The 23,227-nt window shown below is 37.3% G+C and overlaps 3 protein-coding genes across 4 annotated transcripts; 2 read left to right on the top strand and 1 right to left on the bottom strand.

Moving 5' to 3' along the window:
* Positions 1 to 48: 48 nt before the first annotated feature.
* Positions 49 to 3,965, top strand: LOC125237850. Its single transcript, XM_048145076.1, has 3 exons — positions 49 to 292; positions 409 to 2,648; positions 3,744 to 3,965. Exons 2-3 carry the CDS (start codon positions 1,286 to 1,288, stop codon positions 3,890 to 3,892), a joined length of 1,512 nt encoding a protein of 503 aa, XP_048001033.1. The 5' UTR covers positions 49 to 292; positions 409 to 1,285; the 3' UTR covers positions 3,893 to 3,965.
* Positions 3,966 to 3,968: 3 nt separating this feature from the next.
* Positions 3,969 to 22,437, bottom strand: LOC125238106. Its single transcript, XM_048145394.1, has 10 exons — positions 22,395 to 22,437; positions 21,139 to 21,302; positions 10,227 to 10,290; positions 9,697 to 9,759; positions 9,105 to 9,251; positions 7,650 to 7,805; positions 7,023 to 7,298; positions 5,223 to 6,866; positions 4,716 to 4,855; positions 3,969 to 4,264 (listed from the first exon to the last, which is right to left on the bottom strand). The coding sequence occupies exons 1-10, from the start codon at positions 22,435 to 22,437 to the stop codon at positions 4,214 to 4,216; spliced, it is 2,748 nt and encodes a 915-aa protein (XP_048001351.1). The 3' UTR covers positions 3,969 to 4,213.
* Positions 14,692 to 19,182, top strand: LOC125237942. 2 transcript variants are annotated; one of them, XR_007178395.1, is made up of 2 exons: positions 14,692 to 15,234; positions 18,949 to 19,182. XR_007178395.1 is itself a non-coding variant. In XM_048145184.1 (2 exons), exons 1-2 carry the CDS (start codon positions 15,261 to 15,263, stop codon positions 18,954 to 18,956), a joined length of 2,865 nt encoding a protein of 954 aa, XP_048001141.1. In that variant the 5' UTR covers positions 15,245 to 15,260; the 3' UTR covers positions 18,957 to 19,182. The 2 variants fall into 2 exon arrangements, 1 of the variants encoding a protein (XP_048001141.1); XM_048145184.1 differs by lacking the exon at positions 14,692 to 15,234 and adding an exon at positions 15,245 to 18,117.
* Positions 22,438 to 23,227: the final 790 nt, after the last annotated feature.

Below are 23,227 nucleotides of genomic sequence, written 5' to 3'. Positions count from 1 at the left end.
TAAACATTATTTACAGTGAAAACATATCAATCCAATAGTTTCTATTACACTTATATTATAATTAAGACTTGAATGGAATTGTAATACTTATTATAGTCAGGTACAGAATTTACAATGAATTTAGATATATAATTAAAGTGTGTATTTTACAATATCCTTACAGATTTTGAGCCTCAAGATGCAATGAAGGAATTACAAAGGATAATATTGCGTGGAAAACGCTCGTTGAAAAACCTTAATGAAACAGACAAACCTATTAAATTCCATCACACGATTGACGAAATAAACGAAGGTAACTAAAAGACAAAGATAAAAATAAAGTTAAGTTTATGGCTTTTAATAAAGTTACAAGCGTGTATACTATGTGTAATAATCTACATAATTGATAATTCATGCTTTGTTTTTTAGATACCTTGAAAAACTCAAACATATCTGGAACCCTGGGAGTGAGAAAAATCGAACCTGTCGCGAAGCTCAACAGAAGATTCGGTGTGTTTATTAATTCAACCACTGATCCCCTTCATATAGAGTATAACAATCCAACAATATACAATAATCACATTGCAGATAACAAAATTGAGCCAACTCAATTTGCGGCGCATGACGATGCTCTGGCCAAGGAAAAAGTGAAAAATATTGTGAATTACACTCAAAACGTCAAAGATAAAGAACTATCTAAAATTATAGTAAATGAATTGAAGAAAGGAGAAGAAACCATAGGTGATCCAAGTGCACCAGTGGCATCTAATATTACATTTACCCCAGAAAAAGACACTCTAACAGCAATGGCGTACATTGCCGGTAACCTGTTAAATAAACTATGGAATTTGGAAAAAGATACAGACGACTCAATAGAAACGGATAATATGAAAAATCAGAAAATTGCTGATTTGCTTGATTTGTTTAAAGAACCATTGACTTATAGACAAGAAGTATTCTTAAAAGACGCTTTGGAACATTTATCAGAGGCCGTTAAAAATAATAAAGATGACACACATGTATCTCTGTGTGAAACTGTAGATGAGTTAAAAAAGGTATTGAAGGCGAGGAGAAACCACAAGAAGTAAAACAGCCACCAAGTACAGACAATGGGTTGTCTAAATTAATCGAAGTTCTTAGTTTGATAAAAAAATATGAATTTGTGCAAGCCAATCTTCAGAGCATTCAACATCCAAAAGATATATCGACCCATACTACGGAAGAACCTAATTTACGTACAGTTAAAAAAGATGGTAGTTCACTTAACCTGTTTGGTAATATTTTGGAAAAAATAACCAAATTGCTCATGCCAAACAATAAAAGGATGAAAAAAAGAATAAAAAATCAGAACATTTTAAGGAATACTCATCATTTGGAAGAAGACGTTAAGAAAACATTTCATATTGATATAGATGGAACGAAACTTACATCTGCAGATAAACTTATTTTAGATTATATAAATAGATTGCAGTCGAGCCCATGTCCATTGTCATATCAGCCGGAGGATAAGTCAATGCGGAATAAACAAAGTGACATTTTACTTAATTTATCAGAGTTTTTCAAAATAAAGTCTTATTCGGACCTAATGAATATTGTTGACCCCAAACTACAAAAAACTACAACTCAACCAACACCAACTACGGTTGAAGTAATATTTAAAGAGAGTCGACGAACGTCAGAAAACAAAACAAGTATGGATATCGAAAACAATAATATGATAAATATAAATGATAAACTCAAACTTCACTTAAAGGCTATAGTTAATGACCTAATTGAATTACAAAATGAAAAAGGAAAGGATACAAGAGATTTTAATATTGCAGACGCATTGCCTTGTATTTATAATATATTAAATCAAGAAAAAGACCAGGTTAAAGAAATTAAGCTTAATACACAGAGTGCATTACTGAGCAAAATTAAAAATGTATTAGAAGCGGTTAAAAAAGACATCCGAGAAACGCCTCTAAGTCGGAGAAGTATGAATGCTGGTCCAAGGCCAAAGTCAGCTGTAGTTTGGGAACGTGTAGTTAAAAGTTTAGGACAAAATCCTAAATCAACTAGAAGATTTATCAAAGTCACGAAACCTCAATCATTTGAAGTAGTAAAGAAAATGATAGACAACTTGGAAAATAAATCTAACACCTATAAATCTGTAGCACTAAATAAAAATATACCAGCAGCTGATATGTTAATGTTTTTGAGGACTTTATCAATGGATACTATGAGTTATGCTACCATAATAGGAAAGTTGCTTGCGTTGAATCGTGATAATAAGCTACCAGAAAAAGAATTGAACGACCTTCTTGATTTTGCTGATACTGCAACCACAAATTTGGAGTTAAACACAAAAATCGTAAGGAATCTTGATAAGCCTAAACAGAAAAGATTCGATGTTGAGCCTAATAAAAAACAAGCAAAATCAAACAAAATGACTGATATTGATGATACTATTACGTTAAACAACAAACTTTCACTGAATGATATCATAAGGAAAAAAGTTAAGCAATATATGAGAATTAAGGAATCTGCAAAGGCTACTGGAGATATGGGTTATGATATAGCTCAAAGGATCTTGTCGAATTTAGACAAAGGATGTGATAAATTAGCCCGGGAGCTGTACAACATTTTAATTGACACTAGTAAACGAGAAAAAGGTGCTCCAGCTCCAGGTAAAGTAGTATTGACATTGATATGATTTCTTTCTCAAAGATCTTTCTTTATAAGACAAGTAATTATAATTTTTGATCGCAGTAAGTAATCCTTTGGGGCCGTTGTCTCTTTCTCCATACAGAGAATAATGTTAAGTGATGATGGACCTCACAGGAATCATTTAGACTATACGAGTAGGTAGCTACACGATTTTTAATAGTAATGCCAAAGGAAATTGCGAAAGCTGGTACGAATGTAATGAACTAATGAATTAAACTTTGGTTGTATTAGTGGCACCTGTATCGATATACAATCGTAACTCTCAAGAGCTTTCATTAGGCATATTGTATCATATCGTCACTACTTTGAAAAAAAAAAAACTCTTATCTTGTGTCAGTGAAAAGAAAAATGTAGTAAAGGGGGTGCAATAGTACTTACATACCTAGTCACTGCATTTCGACTTTAGCAGTGTGAGATACGAGATTTTTTTTAAAAGTAGTGACGGTATGTCACACGCATGCATAATATGCATTGCATATTTTCATTCACTCGTTCGTCCCATTTCCCATTCGTGCCAGCTCTTGTGAATTAACCTATGTACAAGTATAGTTTCAAAAGTGTTTTTTTCTTAAAGGTGTAATAATTGATTAGGGACTGTAGAAAATAGTTGCAAAAGCAAAGGCTATTACTGAATCGGTGAGCTCTAATATCTTACGGTGCTGTTACACGGCCAACACAATTGCCAGCAATTCACATACATCGCGTTTGTTCAATACGCACCAACTAACTATGGTGCAAACGTGGTAATGGTATGCGAATTGCCTGCAATTGCGTTGTCAGTGTAACAGCACCTTTAGACTATGTGCACACTTTCCATCAGCCGGCGTATCATGCTTCCAATTTTATCACTTATCCTCGTGGATAAAGCATCCGTCACGCTTTAGCAAGTATGTCAGTGTGAGAGTGACAGATGTCTTATCCTCGTGGATAAGTGATAAAATTGGAAGCATGATACGCCAGCAGGTGTGCCTAGGGTTAATCGCCGATCAGTATACAAATAAAAAAAGTGAAATTATTGTACTTAAATATGTTTGATCATTATTTTGTATTTTCAGCATCAAAACCAGTCATGAGGGGTCGCATGTCACTGAGTATGAGCAAGCGACCTCAATCTTTAGATGATCCATCAAATAAGCAGTGGGCTTCTGAAGACATGTTTATGAAATCTTTACAATCAGCCTTTGAAAATTTAAAAGCCGTTTAATACAGTACTTTTTAGTTAAGTTAATTTATATTTTGTACGTTTTTAGATGAAATTGATGAATAAAAAAACATACTCATAATGGTTTACTTTATTTTTCTTATTACTACTTTGTATTAAGATTTATCTTCTCAATTGGCCATATTAATTCAGCCGCGGTAGGGAATAGGCCTCAGATATTTAATTATTTGACTAACTTATGTTTCATTCACACGGCGCGCGAAATCGCATGCGATTTTTTTATTTAGATTGCATCCAATTCAGCAGGCCGATAAAATGTCGCATTGTTAAGAAAATCGCATGACAGCTCTCGTACCGTCTAAATCAAGCCTTAGTGACTGATGTGTTGAGTTCTAACGCCTTTTTTGGGGTTACCTGTAACATAATTAAATTTGTTGTAATATTATTTGTTGTATACATAGACAAAAAAACTAGGTATAATAAAAGTAGACCCTAAAAAGTAAAATGGTAAAATTTATTTTACACTTTTGTATAGATACGAATAAAAAGGTAGATACGACCATAGTTGGAAGTTTGGATTGTATGGACAAGGAACCGAAAAATCTAAATAATATGCAATACTGTCAGTATTTATGTCTAAATTAAATTTTCATACTTAAACAACTGAAACAAATTTAGCTGAAATCTTGGTATGGCAGTAGTTTTAGGGCAGAGAAAGTATATAGGGCTTTTAAAATTAACCATCATTAGGATTTCACGCGCGCGACAGAAGCCAGTCTTTAATGGTACCTTTTTGCGGTGTCAGAGTAAGATGGGCCGGTAGAACTTTCTTCTGCCCTTTCCGGATTATTTTATTTTTTCTTACTTTTAGATAGTGGGTCGTGGTAGGGACCGTAGAATGCTTTCGTTTAGGCGCAGGTGTACGAACACCAACGCTACGGTGCGCAGGGGGCAGCGTGTAAATTTTACGAGTTTGTGTTTTCGCTGCATGATGGGTGGCCGGACCTGCAAAGCAGGATCCTTGTGTAAATGGACGAGGTGAAGAAGTAGTAAGGGAAGTAAACAATAAAATATATTTTAACACCTATTATCGGAAAGTGAAGTAATAGAATAGGTATACCATAATCCGCAAGGTGCGTATTATTAGAAAATGGTTTTAATAAGGACTGTACTTCTGTTAAAGGAAAAATTACAGTAAAAACATTTCCAATAGAAAATTTTAAGTAGTGTTTATGAAACCCTAACGTCTTCTTTACGATTTGAGACTCATTTATCATAAAACATCATGATAGTGACTTAAGAAATCGCAATTAGAAGTATTTATAGCCAAATATAGAAAAAAATATTCTTATCTCAAATTTTCATTACGTACCTCTATTTTCAACCTTTGTCAGTTTATTCAATATAGCATTAGCTTTCTTAGATTTAATACCTCTTAAATATTTCGGTATGATGTGATTCAATCGTTTTGGGTACTGTCTTATTGATCTCTTATTTCTGGCACGATAAGCGTCAAAGTTGTGTTGCCATTTTTTCATGACATCTAAGAATTTTTGCTTATTCACTTCTTCCGCTCTTTTTCTCACTTTTTCATTTACTATGTACGATTTCGGTTTTAATTTACCTCTGACATATTTTACAAATGTATTTGTCGAATTCGATAATGCATTTTTGATGTGATTCCATATGGATCCTGTTTGTTCATCTCTCCTCTTAGGGGTGAGTCTCTCTGATGCCATTGATCGGACAGCGAAATTTAATATGCGTTTATCAATACTAGCTAAATAATTCGAAATGTCTGATATTAAACTCTTACCAACATACTCCTCAATGAAGTTCATTCGTCGACTAGACCCAATTTGGATCGTTGCTAAAGCATCTTTTACTTTTTCGATTCCTTGCGAAAGAGATAAATGTAATATTTTCATGTGATATAAGCGATCCGCTGGATTGAGTGTTAGCAATTCAGCTGACATCTTTTGCCAGTCTTCTGCTAGGGTTGTTAATAATTTTGTTAGATTAAAATTTGGATCTTTACTTGATGGATGGGTATCGTCAAAACTTTTCACGTATTGTTTATCGACAATTCTCTTCAAAATATCCTTGATTTTAGACGAGAGAGGACTTAAAGCATTTGTGGATAGTCTGTCGTTATCAATTATCACTAGTATTCTTGTGAGCGCTCGCTTTATGAGCTTTATTTGGTAAATGTCATTGCCACTTGGCTGGAATACCCTTCGCTGAAGTTTTGGTACCGAATCATATTTATCTTGCGATGAAGAAATACTCATCGGTGTTGTAGTATTTGTTAAAAATCTATTGTCTATATTACTAACGTTTTCTGCACGGCCATTTTGTCGATGATCTCTGAACGTTCTCATGTAATACGATGTTAACGCATATAATAAAGGTTTAAGATTTGAGACATTTTCTGCAACTGAATTCACTCCTAGCTTTTTAAGTTTTGTTATTGCGTAAATGTCTCTTAATGTATCTTTTACATCTCTTTTCAAATTACTCATATAGAAATTTAGCATATTAACTCTCCAGTTTCCAGATTTTCTAGAATTGTCGTCAGGATTTTGCGTGTGTACGATATCAGATACATTTGAATTACTTTGATATTTCTCGAGTAATTTTAGGAGACTCTCTTTTACGTAATTCAAATGATTTATCTCTTTTCGTTCATTACCAATTAATACGGTTACAACATCTATAATGTGTTGTATTTCCTTTTCGGAATGTGTTTTGTCTTTTTTATTTTTGTCAACACTTGGTGTCATGGTACTTGCTTTTGTTTTTTGATTTGCCAATGTTTTGGTTTGATTTACCAATGTTTTTGTTTGATTTACTGATGTTTTTGTTTGATTTCCTTTTGAAGTAACATTTACATTTCTTGCGTATCTTTTTAATACGGAGCCGACGGAGTTAATATCAGATGTCTGTTTATCAGGATTAATATCATCAATTTCGGTTAAAACACCATTAATACTATTAGTTTGCTCATTTGAAGGTTCTAGAACCAATATGAAAAAAGAAACGTTAAGAATTATTTGTTTTAAAAACATACTATGTGGATACTATAAAGGTCTGTCAAAACAAAGCATATTTAAAACATTAAAACGAAGATTATTAATTTAGACCATTTAGAAAATAACATGTATTTTCTTACCATTAACGTAAGAACTGGCTATATATTGTTTTAGATCTTTAAGTAATTCTAGATTTAGATGAGGGTTATCCACTGGTGATTTATCATCTTTACCTTCTTCAATATTCTTTAGCACTTTTAAAAATTGATGCGAGTCTTCATGATTTTTGTTATAAGTCATATCACTGCTCGAATACTGGATAAAATCATTGAGATTATCGTTAGTTAGTATATCATCAAAGAGCAAAATATTATTGTCATCATTTGAATGAATTTTGTAGGGAACTGTAGTGTTGACTGAAAAAAAAAGTCATATTATTAGATCAGGATTTTACTAATAATTTTAAGTCTTTTTAACGGTGATTATTCTACACCAGGACTAATATCTAAGGTATCTTTTAATAGCTTACGCAATAATCGAAAAAAAAAGGTCGGCGTACCTATAACTAATCACGCATCACACACACACACATACATAAACACATATACAAATTACATTACATTACAAGGATCATGCTTGCATCGATTGATACACAGGCATCTTCTGGCGGGCCTCACTTTGTCAAGCCACGTCTTTGCCTTTGGCTAGCCTGTGGCCAAGAGTAAGAAGAGCCCAATTATAATAAAAAAAATGGAACCCACTTTTACCTATGACTGTAGGCTTAGCTGTTATATCATTGATGACTCTATGATTATTGATGACATTACTGTCATATGGATTTGCCGTATCTATCCAACCTATGATGTCATCAAACAGGATGTGTGTAGATGATTCAGACTCATAAGATCTCTTGTATCTTGATGCTGAAATAATACTTAATCATTAAATATAAAGGGTTGAAGGAAAATCTTTGTCAGGGATAGTGCAAGGATGAACTCTGGACCACTAGCTTAGTAGATTCAAACTCGCTATCGTAAGAGGCTAGTTAGACTCATATCGAATTTTGGCACAATAAATTATTGTCTTCTGTAGTATTTGACATACAAAAAAAAACAATATTTATAGATTTTGGGTATTAAAAGTGTAGGATGGATGACTTCGAATTTTCGATTAAAAATGTGTGTAATTTTTTATTTATTTTGGCCACCGAAAACGCTGTCAGCGATGTAGTGACGTCATCGAATTCGAACCTTACTGCATGTCAAATCAATCACTGACATATTGAACTTTCTGCTTTCATATTTAGAAAGTCAGAAAATGTTGTTTTCGAGTAGAATGAGTTATTGTACAGACAATATATAGATTAACATGACTGTGTTGTTTTCGCCTGATTACGTAAAAGTATACTTTAAATTTTTTTTGTTGGTTTAAAGTCATAATGAAATATGGTAATATTTTATTTCGGTTAATGTGGACAGTACTTAATCATATTAGATAGATTAAAAAAACCGGCAAAGACCGTGTCGGGCCACGCTCAGTGTAGGGTTCCGTAGTTTCCCGTATTTTATCAAAAACTGTTCAACCTATGAAGTTCAAAATAATTTTCCTATAACTAAAGTTTTGTGTTTTTGTTGTATTTTGTTTTCTGTCAACCCCTTATTTGCCAAGAGTAGCACTGAAACTTGAGTAGTTTCATGTGCTCTGCCTGCCCCTTCATGGGATACAGGCGTCACAAAACACAAAAAATATTGCTCAATTATTTACAATGGATACTTGTAAAACTGGCAGTATTTTTTTCTGCCGGTACTTAAACGTAAACCTACGTTTTAAAAAGTGGTGTCTATCACTTTGTGACATGCATAATTTTAAGGATATTTACACTGTGCTTCAATCTGACACAATCACCATCAAATATACTTTGAACTAAATCTAATGCCATTTTAGAACTAAAATATTGTTAGTACTAAAACGCTGTTGTAATTATTCGGTTTCCTTATGTTACACCGTATATATCAAAACATATTTATTCCCGTATCTATCAAATCTTGACATTTTACGATATAAGAATTAAAAAAATACTGCCAGCATCTTGGGCACTATCAGGGGCCCTCTTTAGACCTATTGATTTTTAGTTATCTTTTTAATTGCCTAGTTTATGATATTTATTGTATGGAATTTTTGTTGAAGTGTAATAAATAAATAAATATTAAAGAATACTTTACGTTTGACGTCTTTTAAACTTTCAACCACTGTTGTAATTATTCGATGGTCGATATCCAAATGTGCATTGCTACATTTCGAGTTTTCCCTACAGCTCCAGTGTCCTGTTTCGTCACAGTCACAAGTTGTGCATCCAAGGCATAAATTTTCTGAAAGGTTCAAAAATCTGGTACAAGCTGCAGAGAAAAGGAGACCCCCTGCCATACAAACTTTGTATGCAAGGGGGTACTTTTCTTTTAGATTGTACAAAAAAAGTTTTTAAAATAATTTTCTCACAACAGTATATAATCTTGGAAGCGCTGGTAGCCTAGCGGTAAGAGCGTGCGACTTTCGATCCGGAGGTCGCGGATGGAACCCCGTCTCGTACCAATGAGTTTATGTGCGAAATGTCATTTGACATTTGCCAGTAGCTTTTCGATGAAGGAAAACATCATGACGAAGCCGGACTAATACCCAATATGGCCTAGTTACCCTTCGGGTTGGAAGGTCAGATGGCAGTCGCTTTCGTAAAACTAGTGCGGACCCCAGGCTCTCATGAGCCGTGGCAAATGCCGGGATAACAGAAGGAGGATGATGAGAAAAGGATAACCTTACCTTTATTGCAATTTGTGTACGATGATATGAGTGGAATACATTCATTGTATTCTCTTAATGACTCTGTAAAGAAAATAAGTGTTGAACAAAAATCATAAAAAAAATAAAAGAAATAAATATAATAGGACATTCTTACACAGATTGACTGAGCCCCACGGTAAGCTCAAGAAGGCTTGTATTGTCGGTACTCAGACAACGATACACATAATATACAAATACTATACATAGTAAACATCCATGACTCAGGAACAAATATCTGTGCTCATCACACAAATAAATACCCTTACCGAGATTCGAACCCAGGACCGCGGCTCAGCAGGCAGGGTCACTACCGACAGCCAAACCGGTCGTCAAAACAAACATACTGAAATATGTAGGCAAGGTGCATAAGGGTAATTCCGAAAGTCTAATTACGAAAAATACATAAAAATCACCATTATTTCAATCATATCAAGATTCCCTTTTCGGAATTTCCAGAGCATTTCTGTCATTCGGAATTACCCTAATGCACAATATATTTTTTATATTACCTTCTAAAACTAAATCATACATCATTGAATCCACTTTAGACTTTAAGCCATCGTTGACAATTTTCTGTAAAAAAAAAAAAAAAATCGTAGGATAAAAAACTCAATATCTACTCACCCCCTTATTCAATGAAATACTTATAATATAATTACTTAATAATTCATTTATTCGTGATAAACAAGCATATATCAAACAATACAAGAATTAGACTTATATTGACCGGGATATAGACCGTGATTACCTTTTTGATTTTGTCGAGCTCCCGATATTTCGACGCAGTTGCATGCATCATGAAAAAAGAAGCATCATGAAATCAAAAAGGTAATCACGGTCTATATCCCGGTCAATATAAGTCTAATGAAAATAACCGTGAATCATTCAAAACTCTTAATCCATCCATACTAGTCCATACTAATATTATAAATGCGAAAGTAACTCTGTCTGTCTGTCTGTCTGTCTTTCTGTCTGTCTGTCTGTCTGTCTGTCTGTCTGTTACGCTTTCCCGCTTAAACCATTTTGATGAAATTTGGAACAGACAATCTTTAGACCCTGAGACAGAACATAGGCTATTTTTTATTTCGAAAAAAAGGGATGAAGGGGTTGAAAAAGAGGTTGAAAGTTTTTATGGGATTTCTTAATTTTAAATGATAAAACCATGAAACTTTATATTTTAGCACTTGATAAGAAATCATTAAACATATATTTAAAGTCACATACAGGTCGAACGCGATTAATTAACATTATTTTTACCTTTAAAATAAACATGGTGGGAAATAAACATTAACTAAAAGCGGGTAGATTATATTTATTTGTCTACCCCGAACATTTATATAAATTAATATCGGGTAGTTTTGTGTTGTTTACATCTCCGGTGACATTTTGCTGGGACGTCAGTCTTCCGCGACCACGGCCAGTGCAACCTGGCCGAAACGTTAGGAAAAAAGGTAAAAATAATGTTAATTAATCGCGTTCGACCTGTATGTGACTTTAAATATGTGTACAAAGCGCGAGAACTTAAAGTGTTATATCATTAAACGTCTTGATAAGGGATAGGGATAGGGATAGGGATAGGGATAGGGATAGGGATAGCGATAGGGATAGCGATAGGGAAAGCGATAGTGATAGCGATAGGGATAGCGATAGGGATAGCGATAGGGATAGCGATAGCGATAGCGATAGCGATAGCGATAGCGATAGCGATAGCGATAGCGATAGCGATAGCGATAGCGATAGCGATAGCGATAGCGATACGGATACGGATACGGATACGGATACGGGTAATATGGGTATCGTTAGCGGGATACGGATAATCGGTCGGCGGTCTCTTACAATCAATGTGCTCTAAGACGATCGTTGTTTGCTTGCTTGAAGATTACGTTTGCGATAAGTATAAGCAAAATGTAAAAAATTGTAAGGGATAATAGAAAAAAGTACTTTTTACCCACCGATCATAGTGTCGAAATACGGGCTATGTGGGATGTTTATAAAGGTTTCCCCAGCGTATATAGAATTACCTACGCTGTGGTCGATGTGTAATATTTCTACAATCATTGCAAGCAAAAGTATTATGTGCAATCGAAATAATCGCAGATAAATATACCTACAGAGAAACCTACGGTCCCTACGGATCCAAATGAAAATCTTAATGAATACTTTTATTACGCGGGCGAAGCCGCGGGTAAAAGCTAGTACAAGAATACAAACACATTTAATAGTTAAAGAAAAAAAACACAGTATCAAGGACAATTTAATACGGGACTGACAAAACCCATACAATAAAGCGTACCCCTGAAATGGCTGAAATGTATGGAAGCCTTTCAGGCTTCAAACGAGATGGCGCTGTTTCGCACTCTGAAAGTGGCCAAAGTCATATTTTCCACAATTTTTTTACGTGTTTTTATTTTTTATGAGAACAAATGACATATTTCTTTATTTCAATATCATGATATCACGTCAATACACATTTTGAAAGAATAAATTTGTAGGCATTATCAGTGTAGTTCTGATAGTATTTAATAGGTGGCGCTAAAAAAATGACGTACGATTCTTAGTATGAAGATTGTAAATCCCATATAAATCATCCTTGACGGTATCAATAAAAAAATAGTTTACCACGAAATGGTCCCGCCTCAGCATAAAACTAACCATAAGGTCAGCGCTGATCTTCCGGCGAGACCGTGGGCCACGGCCACGGACGCAAATGTGCAATGTGCGTATTCATATTTATGTTGCTAATCATCGTATGTCCCTTTCCATTGAAAGGGACAAAATTCGCAAAATGTTATTAGCGTCTTAAAAATGTTAGTGAACGTTTATCGATAAGGTTAGTCTTTGTTATCTCAATATAAAAAAAACCGGTCAAGTGCGAGTTGGACTCGCCCACCGAGGGTTCCGTACAAACTTTCAAACTCCCCAGTTAAAATAATCTCATATTTTCACATAACTCTAACGACTTGACTAGAAGACAAAAGTATAGGTACTAATGAGCATTATTGTGTATAGCGCCATCTCTCGGTGAATTCGCTAACTAATTTGCGCGACCATAGTATGTTGGTTTTTCAGGGATTATTCTTTATAATGTTAACTGTTGAGTACTCGACATACGCACGGGAGGAGACGCGCGGGCGGCGGGCGATCGCGACGTCATCGCGGCAGGCCTGCGAGCAGCGCGCGGCACACACACTCACCTTTACCTACCTCACCGGCAACGGACGAATACCGAATTAATTTATAAACTGTTTGGCCGGGATTTTAAGCTGTAATTAAGGCGGAATAAACCAGCCTATTATGATACAGTCCGCGTTATTATTTATAAGTCCCAGTAGGACCCTAACATTGGTCCTTTAGGATTCTCACCGTCTTAATTCGCGAGAATAACGGTCGACGGCCTTCAAAATTCTCCTGGCTCTTCGGACGTGGTCTTCAGCTGTAGAAGATACCTAACAAAGACTCCTCATCATCATTGTCTCCTCGGGTACTTCGCCTAGCAACTGCGCGCGCCAGAGATAGAGTGTGATTCGGAAATTTCCATTGCAACGGACTTTGAACATCACATTGAAAGTGCGAGTCATCGTGAGAACAAAGGAATTTCACATCTTCGATCACAAGTCACTTGTGGATGTTATAGACATACGTGAGTTCGTTCCATATCTTTTCCTTATAAAAAGCTTCCTTTCCATTATATTTAAAATATTAAAACTGCAATCGATTTCAGTGAATTATTTCGTATTTCATCATAAGTATTCGTTTTAATAAAATTGAAATCTTATTTCGCTATTATTTCGTGCGCTTATAGGCTTTAATTTGCTAAAATTCAATAACTAGTCAAATAGTAGCCATATAAAAGGAATTTGTTTACGAGATTCGCACGCTTCTTATCGCCGGCTAGCAACAAGCACAGCTGGGCGCTTGCATTTAACTTTTCCTTAATTAGTATTGCAATAAGGTTGCTTACGCTATAATTGAACTTAATTATCATAAATAGTTATTTAAACTGGGTCATTAGAGTAACATCTGATTGCTTATTTTTTTACCATGTCGGCTGCAGATACTCTTAAACAGCATATTAGGAAGCGTAGCTGCATAAAAGGCAAAATGACAATTTTTAGTAATTATTTAGACGATTTTGGCACTATAACAAAGCCTAGCACAGTCCAGCTGTTAGATTTAGAAAGCAGATTTAATAAATTCGATGCCTTATACGCCGCCTTCGATGCATTACAGGACGAGATCGAGATGCTTTTGGAATCGTCAGACTCGGAACGCGAAGATTTTGAAAAAAGTACCACGAGCTGGTGGCAGGGGCGCGCAACCTGCTAGGCGCGCGACCGCTGAACGCCGCGACCTTGGGCGTTGCACGCGAGGGATCCGTGGCGAGTTTCGAGGATTGTCAGGCAGGTGGTCATAAATCTAATTGTGTTAGATTGCCAAAAATAGATTTGCCTACTTTTCAAGGACATTATCAACACTGGCTTGAGTTTAGAGATACGTTTGTCTCATTGATACATTCCAGGGACGATATGGATAATATTAATAAGTTACATTATCTTCGCGCGTCTTTGAAAGGTAGTGCCTTACTTGTCATAGACAACTTAGATTTTAAATCTGGAAATTACACATCTGCTTGGAAGTTATTGTGCAGTAGGTACGATAACAAAAGGTTGCTCGTAAATAATCATGTTAAGGAACTTTTTAGCGTCGAGCAAATTCACAGTGAATCTTGTGCTTCAATTCGACGTCTTATTGACGTTACAAATAAAAACCTACGTGCACTTTCGACATTGGATGAACCAACTGAACATTGGGACACGTTAATTATACATATGATGTCGGAAAAATTAGATAGTGTGACCCATAGGGCATGGGAGGAGCATCGGAATACGCTCTCTAACCCTCCATCTTTAGAAGTATTTATTACTTTCCTTAGCAACCGGGCAGACTTGTTGGAGACTTTGCAAGAAAGTAAAGGTAAAAATCATAAATTTGAAAATAAAAACAGCACTAATGTATGTATAGTTACAACTAACAACAGTAGTTCATCTAACAAAAAAACCCCAAACAAAACATTCAATAAGCAGAATAAAAAAATATTTACATGTACCGTGTGCAATCAAACTCATTTTCTCTTTAACTGTGAAACATTCAGAGCCCTTCCTATAGAAAGTCGTATTCAAAAGGCGAAAGAATCGAACGTCTGTCTTAATTGTTTACGGCCTGGGCACTTAGAAAAAAGTTGCAATCTTGTGCCATGTAAATACTGCAAACAGAGACATAACACACTTTTACATCTGCATGAACCAGTGGCTCATTCTGAGCCCACGACTTCTGCTATTTGTAACTTCGCTGCATCTGGTCATGATGTACCGCAAATACCGCAATGTACTACTGCGCCGCATGCTTTCCTGTCCACAGCGATCGTGAAGGTGCGCGACAACGCAGGCAACGTGCATACGGCTCGGCTGCTTCTTGACAACGGAAGTTTCTGCCACTTCGTAACGGAATCACTCTGCGGTAAGCTGGGTTTGCCACGGCGTAGTATGGGCTCCACGTTGACTGGAGTCAATAAGCAAAAATCACATCTTGCAGAAACTTGCAGCCTTACAATAATGTCGTCTTATGAAAATTACAGTTTCACAGTAGACTGTTACATATTACAACACGTCACAGAAAAAATTCCAACTTCAAACTTTAATATAGACCATATTCCAATTCCAAAAGGAATCATTTTGGCCGACCCTTATTTCAATGTATCGTCAGATATAGACATCTTAGTTGGGGCTGATGTATTTTGGTCCGTCTTAGGTCACAATTCTATTGATTTAGGTGAAAAGTTACCGAAGTTGTTCGAAACGAGACTGGGTTGGCTGGTGGTTAGGGATCTTACCCATCGTGCGTCACCGTCTTTTGCTCCAGTTTGCAATTTTGCACAGGTGGAGCCGAACCCAGACTTAACTCGTTTTTGGGAGTTAGACACGGTCGCAGCTAAGCACTCTTTGTCACCAGAGGAACGCGCTTGTGAAGAAAATTTCTACCGTACTACGACTCGCAACGAGGATGGCCGATTTATCGTCACAATGCCGCTGAAAGAAGATCCTGCTGTCTTAGGAGACTCGTTTCAAAGGGCAAAGTGCCGCTTTCTGTCTCTAGAGCGTAAGTTTACTCGAGAGCCGATTTTTAAGGAAAGGTACATCGACTTCATGCGGGAATATGAGCGTTTAGGTCACATGACTGAGAACAAGGAGGCTGGCTGTCTTCAATCCAAGGTCAATTACTACCTTCCACATCACGGTGTGCTTCGTGAGTCCAGCCAGACTACAAAGCTTCGTACGGTTTTCGACGCGTCAGCACCTTCAACCTCTGGCGTGTCCCTTAACCAGATCCAAATGGTTGGACCAACAGTTCAGGAGGATCTTTATTCCATCTTGCTTCGTTTCCGACAGCATAAGTATATCGTAACTGGTGATGTCGAGAAAATGTATAGGGCGATTGATCTTCACCCCTCTCAACGCTCTCTTCAACAGATCATTTGGCGATATGATTCCTCACATCCTTTAAAAACGTACACTCTCAACACCGTCAGCTTTGGGCAAGCTTCGGCACCGTACCTAGCAACCAAGTGTTTGGTTTCGTTGGGATCTAGTGCCCTCGACAGCGACGTCAAACAGTCGATTGAGCGTGACTTTTATGTCGACGATTACTTGAGCGGTTCGTCGACTATCGAGGACACCATTAGGTTGTGCAAGGGCGTCATATCGACACTGAAATCAGCGCAGTTTAATTTAAGAAAATTTCAATCGAATAATAAGTATATTCTTGAACAAATTGCACCCAATTCAAAGACAAATAATATTCTAGATATTGCAAGTACCGATAGAAATAGTTCTTCAAAAACCTTAGGTCTAAACTGGATATGTGACTCTGATATGATGTCGTTTGCTATCAGTATTGAATTTAATGAAATCGTCACAAAACGGCACATTCTCTCAGTCATTAGCCAAATATTTGACCCATTAGGCCTAGTTAACCCTTGCATTGTGGAGGCAAAGATTGTAATGCAGAGACTTTGGATTGAAAAATGTTCATGGGATCACGAAGTCTCGCAGGAAATAAAGGAAATGTGGTTATCATTTGTTAAAACATTGCCTCTTCTCAACTATTTAATGGTACCTCGCTGGGTGATTGCTGATAACTCAGTGAGTCATGAAATCCACGTCTTTTCAGACGCTTCAGAGCGTGCATATGGTGCCTGTCTATATATTCGTTCAATTGATATATCAGGTCAGGTGCAAGTGCATCTTGTAACCTCAAAAAGTAAAATAGTCCCCATAAAACCCACCACGATACCTCGACTTGAATTGTGTGGGGCTTTGTTGGCTGCAAGGCTATGTAAGAAAGTGGTAAGCTCATTGACTCTTCAATTCAGTCAACGTAGATTCTGGTGTGACTCTACTATTGTTCTGGGGTGGTTAAGTACACCACCAAATAATTTAAAAAGCTTTATTCGCAACAGGGTCCACGAGATCCAAGAGAGCACTGCAGGTCACACGTGGAGCTACATACCGTCGAAGGACAATCCGGCGGATCTTGTTTCTCGTGGGGTGAAGGCTGACCAAATCAGCGCTTTATCCTTATGGTGGTCAGGTCCGACATTTCTGTTGGAGCCAGAATCTGAATGGCCAAAAATGCCTAACACTCACGCGAAGCATGATCTACCTGAGTTGATTACCTGTTCTTTGGCGCTTGTAGATGATTTTAGCACTGATCGTATTTGTAAGTTAATTCAAGACAAATCAAGACTCATAAATTTGCAAAATATTATCGCGTATTTGCTAAGATTCATACATAATTGTAAAAATCGGAACAATAAATTAACTGGTCATCTTTCAGTTCAAGAAGTTCAAAATGCGTTAATTCTAATAACTCAAAAGGCACAACAAGAAATGTTCACTGACGAATATGCTGTTCTAAAAACTGGCAAGGCACTACCTAACAAAAATAGATTAATTTCATTAACGCCTTTCTTAGATACAAATAGTATCATGCGAGTTGGTGGCAGGCTAGATAATTCGCCTTATTGCTATGATACTAAGCATCCAATTCTTTTATGCAGCAAACACCACTTAACAAAAATCATATTTAGACATTATCATATCAAATGTTTGCATGCCCCGCCACGACTCCTACTAGGAACTATAAAACAAACTTATTGGCCATTAGGTGGCACAAATCTTGCGAAAAATACCGTAAATAAATGTGTACGATGTCTTCGCTTTAAACATGACACCGTTCAGCCCATCATGGGGCAGTTACCTTCAACACGAACTCAATTAGAATTCCCGTTTTTACATTGTTGCGTCGACTACGCTGGGCCAGTGTTGATAGCAGACAGGAAAGGTAGAGGCTGCAAGCTTATAAAGTCCTTCTTGGCAATCTTCATCTGCAACTCGACCAAAGCCTGTCACATCGAGCTCGTCACGGCTCTTTCTAGTGAGGCATATATTGCCGCTTTAAAGCGTTTCGTTTCTCGTCGCGGGTTACCATTGTCCATTACAAGTGACAATGGAACTAATTTCGTTGGCGCTTGTAATGAACTGGCACAACTCCTTATGGAGTCAGATCTCGAAAGTCAGGTAGCGCAGGAGGGCATCGAATTTAAATTTGTACCTGCTTATACACCTCACTTCAACGGTCTTGCAGAAGCGGCCGTTCGCTCCACAAAGCATCATCTTAAGCGGCTGCTACAAACTACACACTTCACTTATGAGGAAATGGCGACTTGTCTCACTGAAATTGAAGCAGCGTTAAATAGTCGTCCTCTCACTTCATTTTCCACTGATCCTTCTGATTTTACGGCCTTAACTCCTTCTCACTTTTTAATTGGCCGCTCACTTATGTCTATACCTCAACCACAAGTGCCTGATGTGAACATCAATCGCCTGGAACGATACAAACGAATCCAGCTCATCCGGCAGCATTTCTGGTCCCGATTCTCGGTTGAGTACATCGGTTTACTGCAGCAAAAGCTGAAGTGGCAATCCTCAAGCAAGGAGTTAAAACTCGGATCGTTGGTCCTTATAAAAGATCGGACTCTTCCACCCTTAGTATGGTCTCTAGGGCGCGTAACTCAGCTCTACCCAGGCAGTGACGGGATCAGCAGAGTGGCTGAAATAAGGACAAGGAGAGGAACTATTCGAAGGGCATACAATAACATCTGTCCCCTTCCAGATTCTTGAAGTCTTCTCTACTACTTCAACCCGGGCAGCATGTTGAGTACTCGACATACGCACGGGAGGAGACGCGCGGGCGGCGGGCGATCGCGACGTCATCGCGGCAGGCCTGCGAGCAGCGCGCGGCACACACACTCACCTTTACCTACCTCACCGGCAACGGACGAATACCGAATTAATTTATAAACTGTTTGGCCGGGATTTTAAGCTGTAATTAAGGCGGAATAAACCAGCCTATTATGATACAGTCCGCGTTATTATTTATAAGTCCCAGTAGGACCCTAACACGTAACATCTCTTATTCATTTGAAGTAAGTACTATATACATCCGCAAAGGTGGGTAAATTAAAAGTAAAAATGTGAAAAGTTTTTTGTGAATAAAAAAAGTTTTCAAGATACAAACACGATTATATTTTTCCTGTAATATTTAGCATAAAACCAATGACAAACCAACCAAACCAAACCAGACCTTTTGTAAACCACATTTAATGCAAATAAAGTTTACTTACTACTTACTTACTTACTTACAATGTTTCCTAAAATTTTCATAATTTTTCGTTGGTAAACTTCGGAGATAAGGGGGGGGAACGGTATTTTTTTTTACATTTTCCTTCAAAATTCTTTTTTTTCCACAACAAAAAAATTATAAAAAATAGTTTATTTACGTTCAATTTGAGCTCTTTCCAACGATACCCCACTTGACCTAGTAACTTGAAATTTACAGTTTGCCCCCCTTTCATTTTGGCCATTTTCTACAATTAAAATTAATAAATTTAAAAAAATTATACCTTCTATTTGTAGAGGTTCACAATGTTCACAACTATTCCAAATTTCAAGTTGATAGCATTAGTAGTTCTCGAGATATTTAGGAATGTGACAGACGGACAGATAGATGGACAGAGTCGCACCATAAGGGTTCTTGTTGTACCTTTTTGGTACGGAACCCTAAAAAGATATTGTTTCAAAGTAGTAAGTGGGTCACTTTTTTCAAAGTTATCCACACCAGTTTTCTGTAACATGGGCATTTTTCACGCGATTCATACTCTGAATCGCGAGCTCTTTCGATCCTGGTGCCGTAGCCGAATGGCATTTCTGCGACGCGAAGCGAAAACGAAACGCGGCGAAAGGTAGTCTGGCTCTGTCCCGCCAATACGCAAGAGCGATAGAGATAGACATCTACGAGCGTTTCGTTTCGTGAGCGTTTGTGCCATTCGGCTACGTACCCTGATAGGAGAAAAAAAATGTCCCAAGATTTTCATAATTTTTCAAACCGTCCACTCCGTTACCGCCATACAAAATGTATGAAAAAACCGGCCAAGAGCGAGTCGGGCCACGCTCAGTGTAGGGTTCCGTAGTTTTCCGTATTTTTCTCAAAAACTACTGACCCTATCAAGTTCAAAACAATTTTTCTAGTAAGTTTTTATAAAAATCTACTATTGTGATTTTTTTCATATTTTTTGAACATAGGGTTCAAAAGTTAGAGGGGGGGACGCACTTTTTTTTCCTTTAGAAGCGATTATTTCCGAAAATATTAATATTATCAAAAAACGATCTTAGTAAACCCTTCTTCATTTTTAAATACCTATCCAACAATATATCACACGTTGGGGTTGGAATGAAAAAAAATATCCGCTCCCACTTTACATGTAGGGGGGGTACCCTAATAAAACATTTTTTTCCATTTTTTATTTTTGCACTTTGTTGGCGTGATTGATATACATATTGGTACCAAATTTCAGCTTTCTAGTGCTTACGGTTACTGAGATTATCCGCGGACGGACGGACGGACGGACGGACGGACAGACAGACATGGCGAAACTATAAGGGTTCCTAGTTGACTACGGAACCCTAAAAATGGTAACGGAATGAGAAAAAAACCTTGGGACACCTTTTTCTCCTATTAGGATTGAAATGCTTACGGTTACTGAGATTATCCGCGGACGGACGGACGGACGGACGGACGGACAGACAGACATGGCGAAACTATAAGGGTTCCTAGTTGACTACGGAACCCTAAAAATGGTAACGGAATGAGAAAAAAACCTTGGGACACCTTTTTCTCCTATTAGGATTGAAAGAGCTCGCGATTCTGAGTGGAAACCACATAAAAATTTCCAAATAAAAAAAAAGTAGGGGGGTGGACAACTTTGAAAAAAATATCCCAAGTGACAAATCATGAGTTAGTTACCATTCCATCTTTTTCTTTCAAGACATCAGTAACAGCTGAATTATAACTGCAACTATCCATGCTAAGACAGTCGAATTCTCCGTAGCAGACTTGGCAAGCCACTTCATTGCGTCGAAATACTCGAGGGTACTTCACGTAGTGAAACGTCAACGATGAGTCGAATGCTGAAAGCAATAATTATGCACCCTGTTTTTATTGAATAGGCTACTCGACTCATATCGAATTGGGCACAATAAATGATTGTCTTCTGTAGGTAGTATTTGACATAAAATAACATATTTATAGATTTTGGGTATTAAATAGTACATTACTACAGAGGCCGGGACAAAGGGGGTTGCCGGCCGAAGACATATAGACGGCCGAGCGAAGCGAGGCCGGATAGGTCTGAGGCGGGCAACCCCATTTCCCGCCGAGGTATGTATAGTGCTTTTCTCAAACATGGTATGAAATAAATAAAGTCTACTGAAAATAGTAACTTTGGATGGCTGTATCTCCTAAACGGTGCGTCGTAGCGCAAAAATAATCGAATTTTCTTTCCCCTTTGATACTCCGTATACGCTTATAAAAAAACAAAAAGTTAAAAAAAATTAAAAAAAAAAACGAAAAAAATTTTTTTTGTATGAAAACGCACCCAAAATCAAATATTGTCTAGGGCCCGTACCAGTTGCAGTCGGCACGTCTATAAAGCCCCTTATAGTTTTTTTTTTAATTGGCAAAATACCTGGATGTTATGTCACAATTATCTGTGTTTGGAAATTAAAAAAGAGGACTTTGCCGGCCTTGGCCTGCAAGGTTTGTATGAAATTCCATTATCTATCAATCGTCCTAGCCGCACCTGCAACGTCATACTTCGCTGCCAAGCTTCGCATAAGGCACATAACATCAATATTTCATACCATGTTGGAGAAAAGTATATAATGACTGACGTATTTTCGATTAAAATTATTTTGGCCACCGAAAACGCTGTCAGCGATGTAGTGACGTCATCGAATTCAATCCTTACTGCATCAAAACAATCACTAACATATTGAACTTTATGCCGTCATACTTAAAAAGTCAGAAAATGTTGTTTATTATATATACGTATATTTTAAAAATATCATAGTCAGACACCAACAACAAAACCAAAAAGTTGTATTATAACACAACCAAATTAGGTATAATTGTGGAAACAGTTTCATGTATTTTGTCTACCCCCTTCCGGAAACACAGGCGTGTGTATATGTATGTAATAATGTATGAAATGTCAAACTCACCGGTAACAACACCCAGAAAAGCAAACGCAAGCGCAACCAACATGTCTACCGTCAACATTGACGAACATAATAGTAACGCGAAACTTTGCTATTGGTCGGACGGACTTGGGCCGATTAAAAAATTGTTGGTGAAGTTACCAAAATCAGGGCTATAAGAGCTGACAGAAAAGAGCTGTTTGTCTAAAAAGTATAAAATAGGTGCTAAGTGTTTCTTGATTCTTTGTTGCGCAGGAATAAATATTGACAAGAGAGTTTTAGCATCAGTATTTGATATGGATATGTCGGAAGCTTTCGATAAAGTAAAACATAATATTGCTGGATAAATTATTGAAATATCTTATACCACAAGTAAGAGGCTCATGCTTTATTCAGCTAAAAGAAACCAGTTACCTCAAATAAATAGACTCAAGAGAAAAACAAATATCGTTTATAAATACATTGAACGTTTATAATAGCGTACCTCAGGGAAGCGTTTTAGGACTTTTATTGTTCATGATTTGACAAAAGATTATAACAATGTCCTTCTGATTGATGTGTCATAAATTTGGGGTCGGCGCATGCGCGGATCCATGGGGGGGGGGGGGTCATGGGGGTCATGACCCCCCCTGGAGCCTAGGTTGGCCATACAAATAGACCACGTGACCCCCCCTGGGGCCTGGGCCTTTACCACGTGACCCCCCCCTGGGCACGAAGCTGGATCCGCGCTTGGGTCGGCGCAGCGTCCTCTTCCATACCCCTCTATCGCCTATCATAATATGACATACGTAACGAAAAATATTCGCACAATTCATCATTTGTTCGACACCGTGGACAATCAAGGAATGCATCTAGCA

The sequence above is a fragment of the Leguminivora glycinivorella genome, chromosome 22 (assembly GCF_023078275.1).
Source record: "Leguminivora glycinivorella isolate SPB_JAAS2020 chromosome 22, LegGlyc_1.1, whole genome shotgun sequence".
Lineage (NCBI taxonomy): Eukaryota > Metazoa > Arthropoda > Insecta > Lepidoptera > Tortricidae > Leguminivora > Leguminivora glycinivorella.
Note: the sequence above shows the minus strand (reverse complement) of the source record. Positions and strands in the feature narration are given on the sequence as shown.

Excerpts from the sequence above, each read along its gene's own strand:
- LOC125238106 (XM_048145394.1), bottom strand. The coding sequence starts at position 22,437 with ATGTTGGTTGCGCTTGCGTTTGCTTTTCTGGGTGTTGTTACCG. Across the intron at positions 9,760-10,226 it reads GTATGATTTAGTTTTAGAAG|AGTCATTAAGAGAATACAAT; the intron begins GTAATATAAAAA and ends TTTTCTTTACAG. Across the intron at positions 7,806-9,104 it reads AAGTTTAAAAGACGTCAAAC|CATCAAGATACAAGAGATCT; the intron begins GTAAAGTATTCT and ends GTATTATTTCAG.
- LOC125237942 (XM_048145184.1), top strand. The coding sequence starts at position 15,261 with ATGGGCTCCACGTTGACTGGAGTCAATAAGCAAAAATCACATCTTGCA.
- LOC125237850 (XM_048145076.1), top strand. The coding sequence starts at position 1,286 with ATGCCAAACAATAAAAGGATGAAAAAAAGAATAAAAAATCAGAACATT. Across the intron at positions 2,649-3,743 it reads AAAAGGTGCTCCAGCTCCAG|CATCAAAACCAGTCATGAGG; the intron begins GTAAAGTAGTAT and ends TTGTATTTTCAG.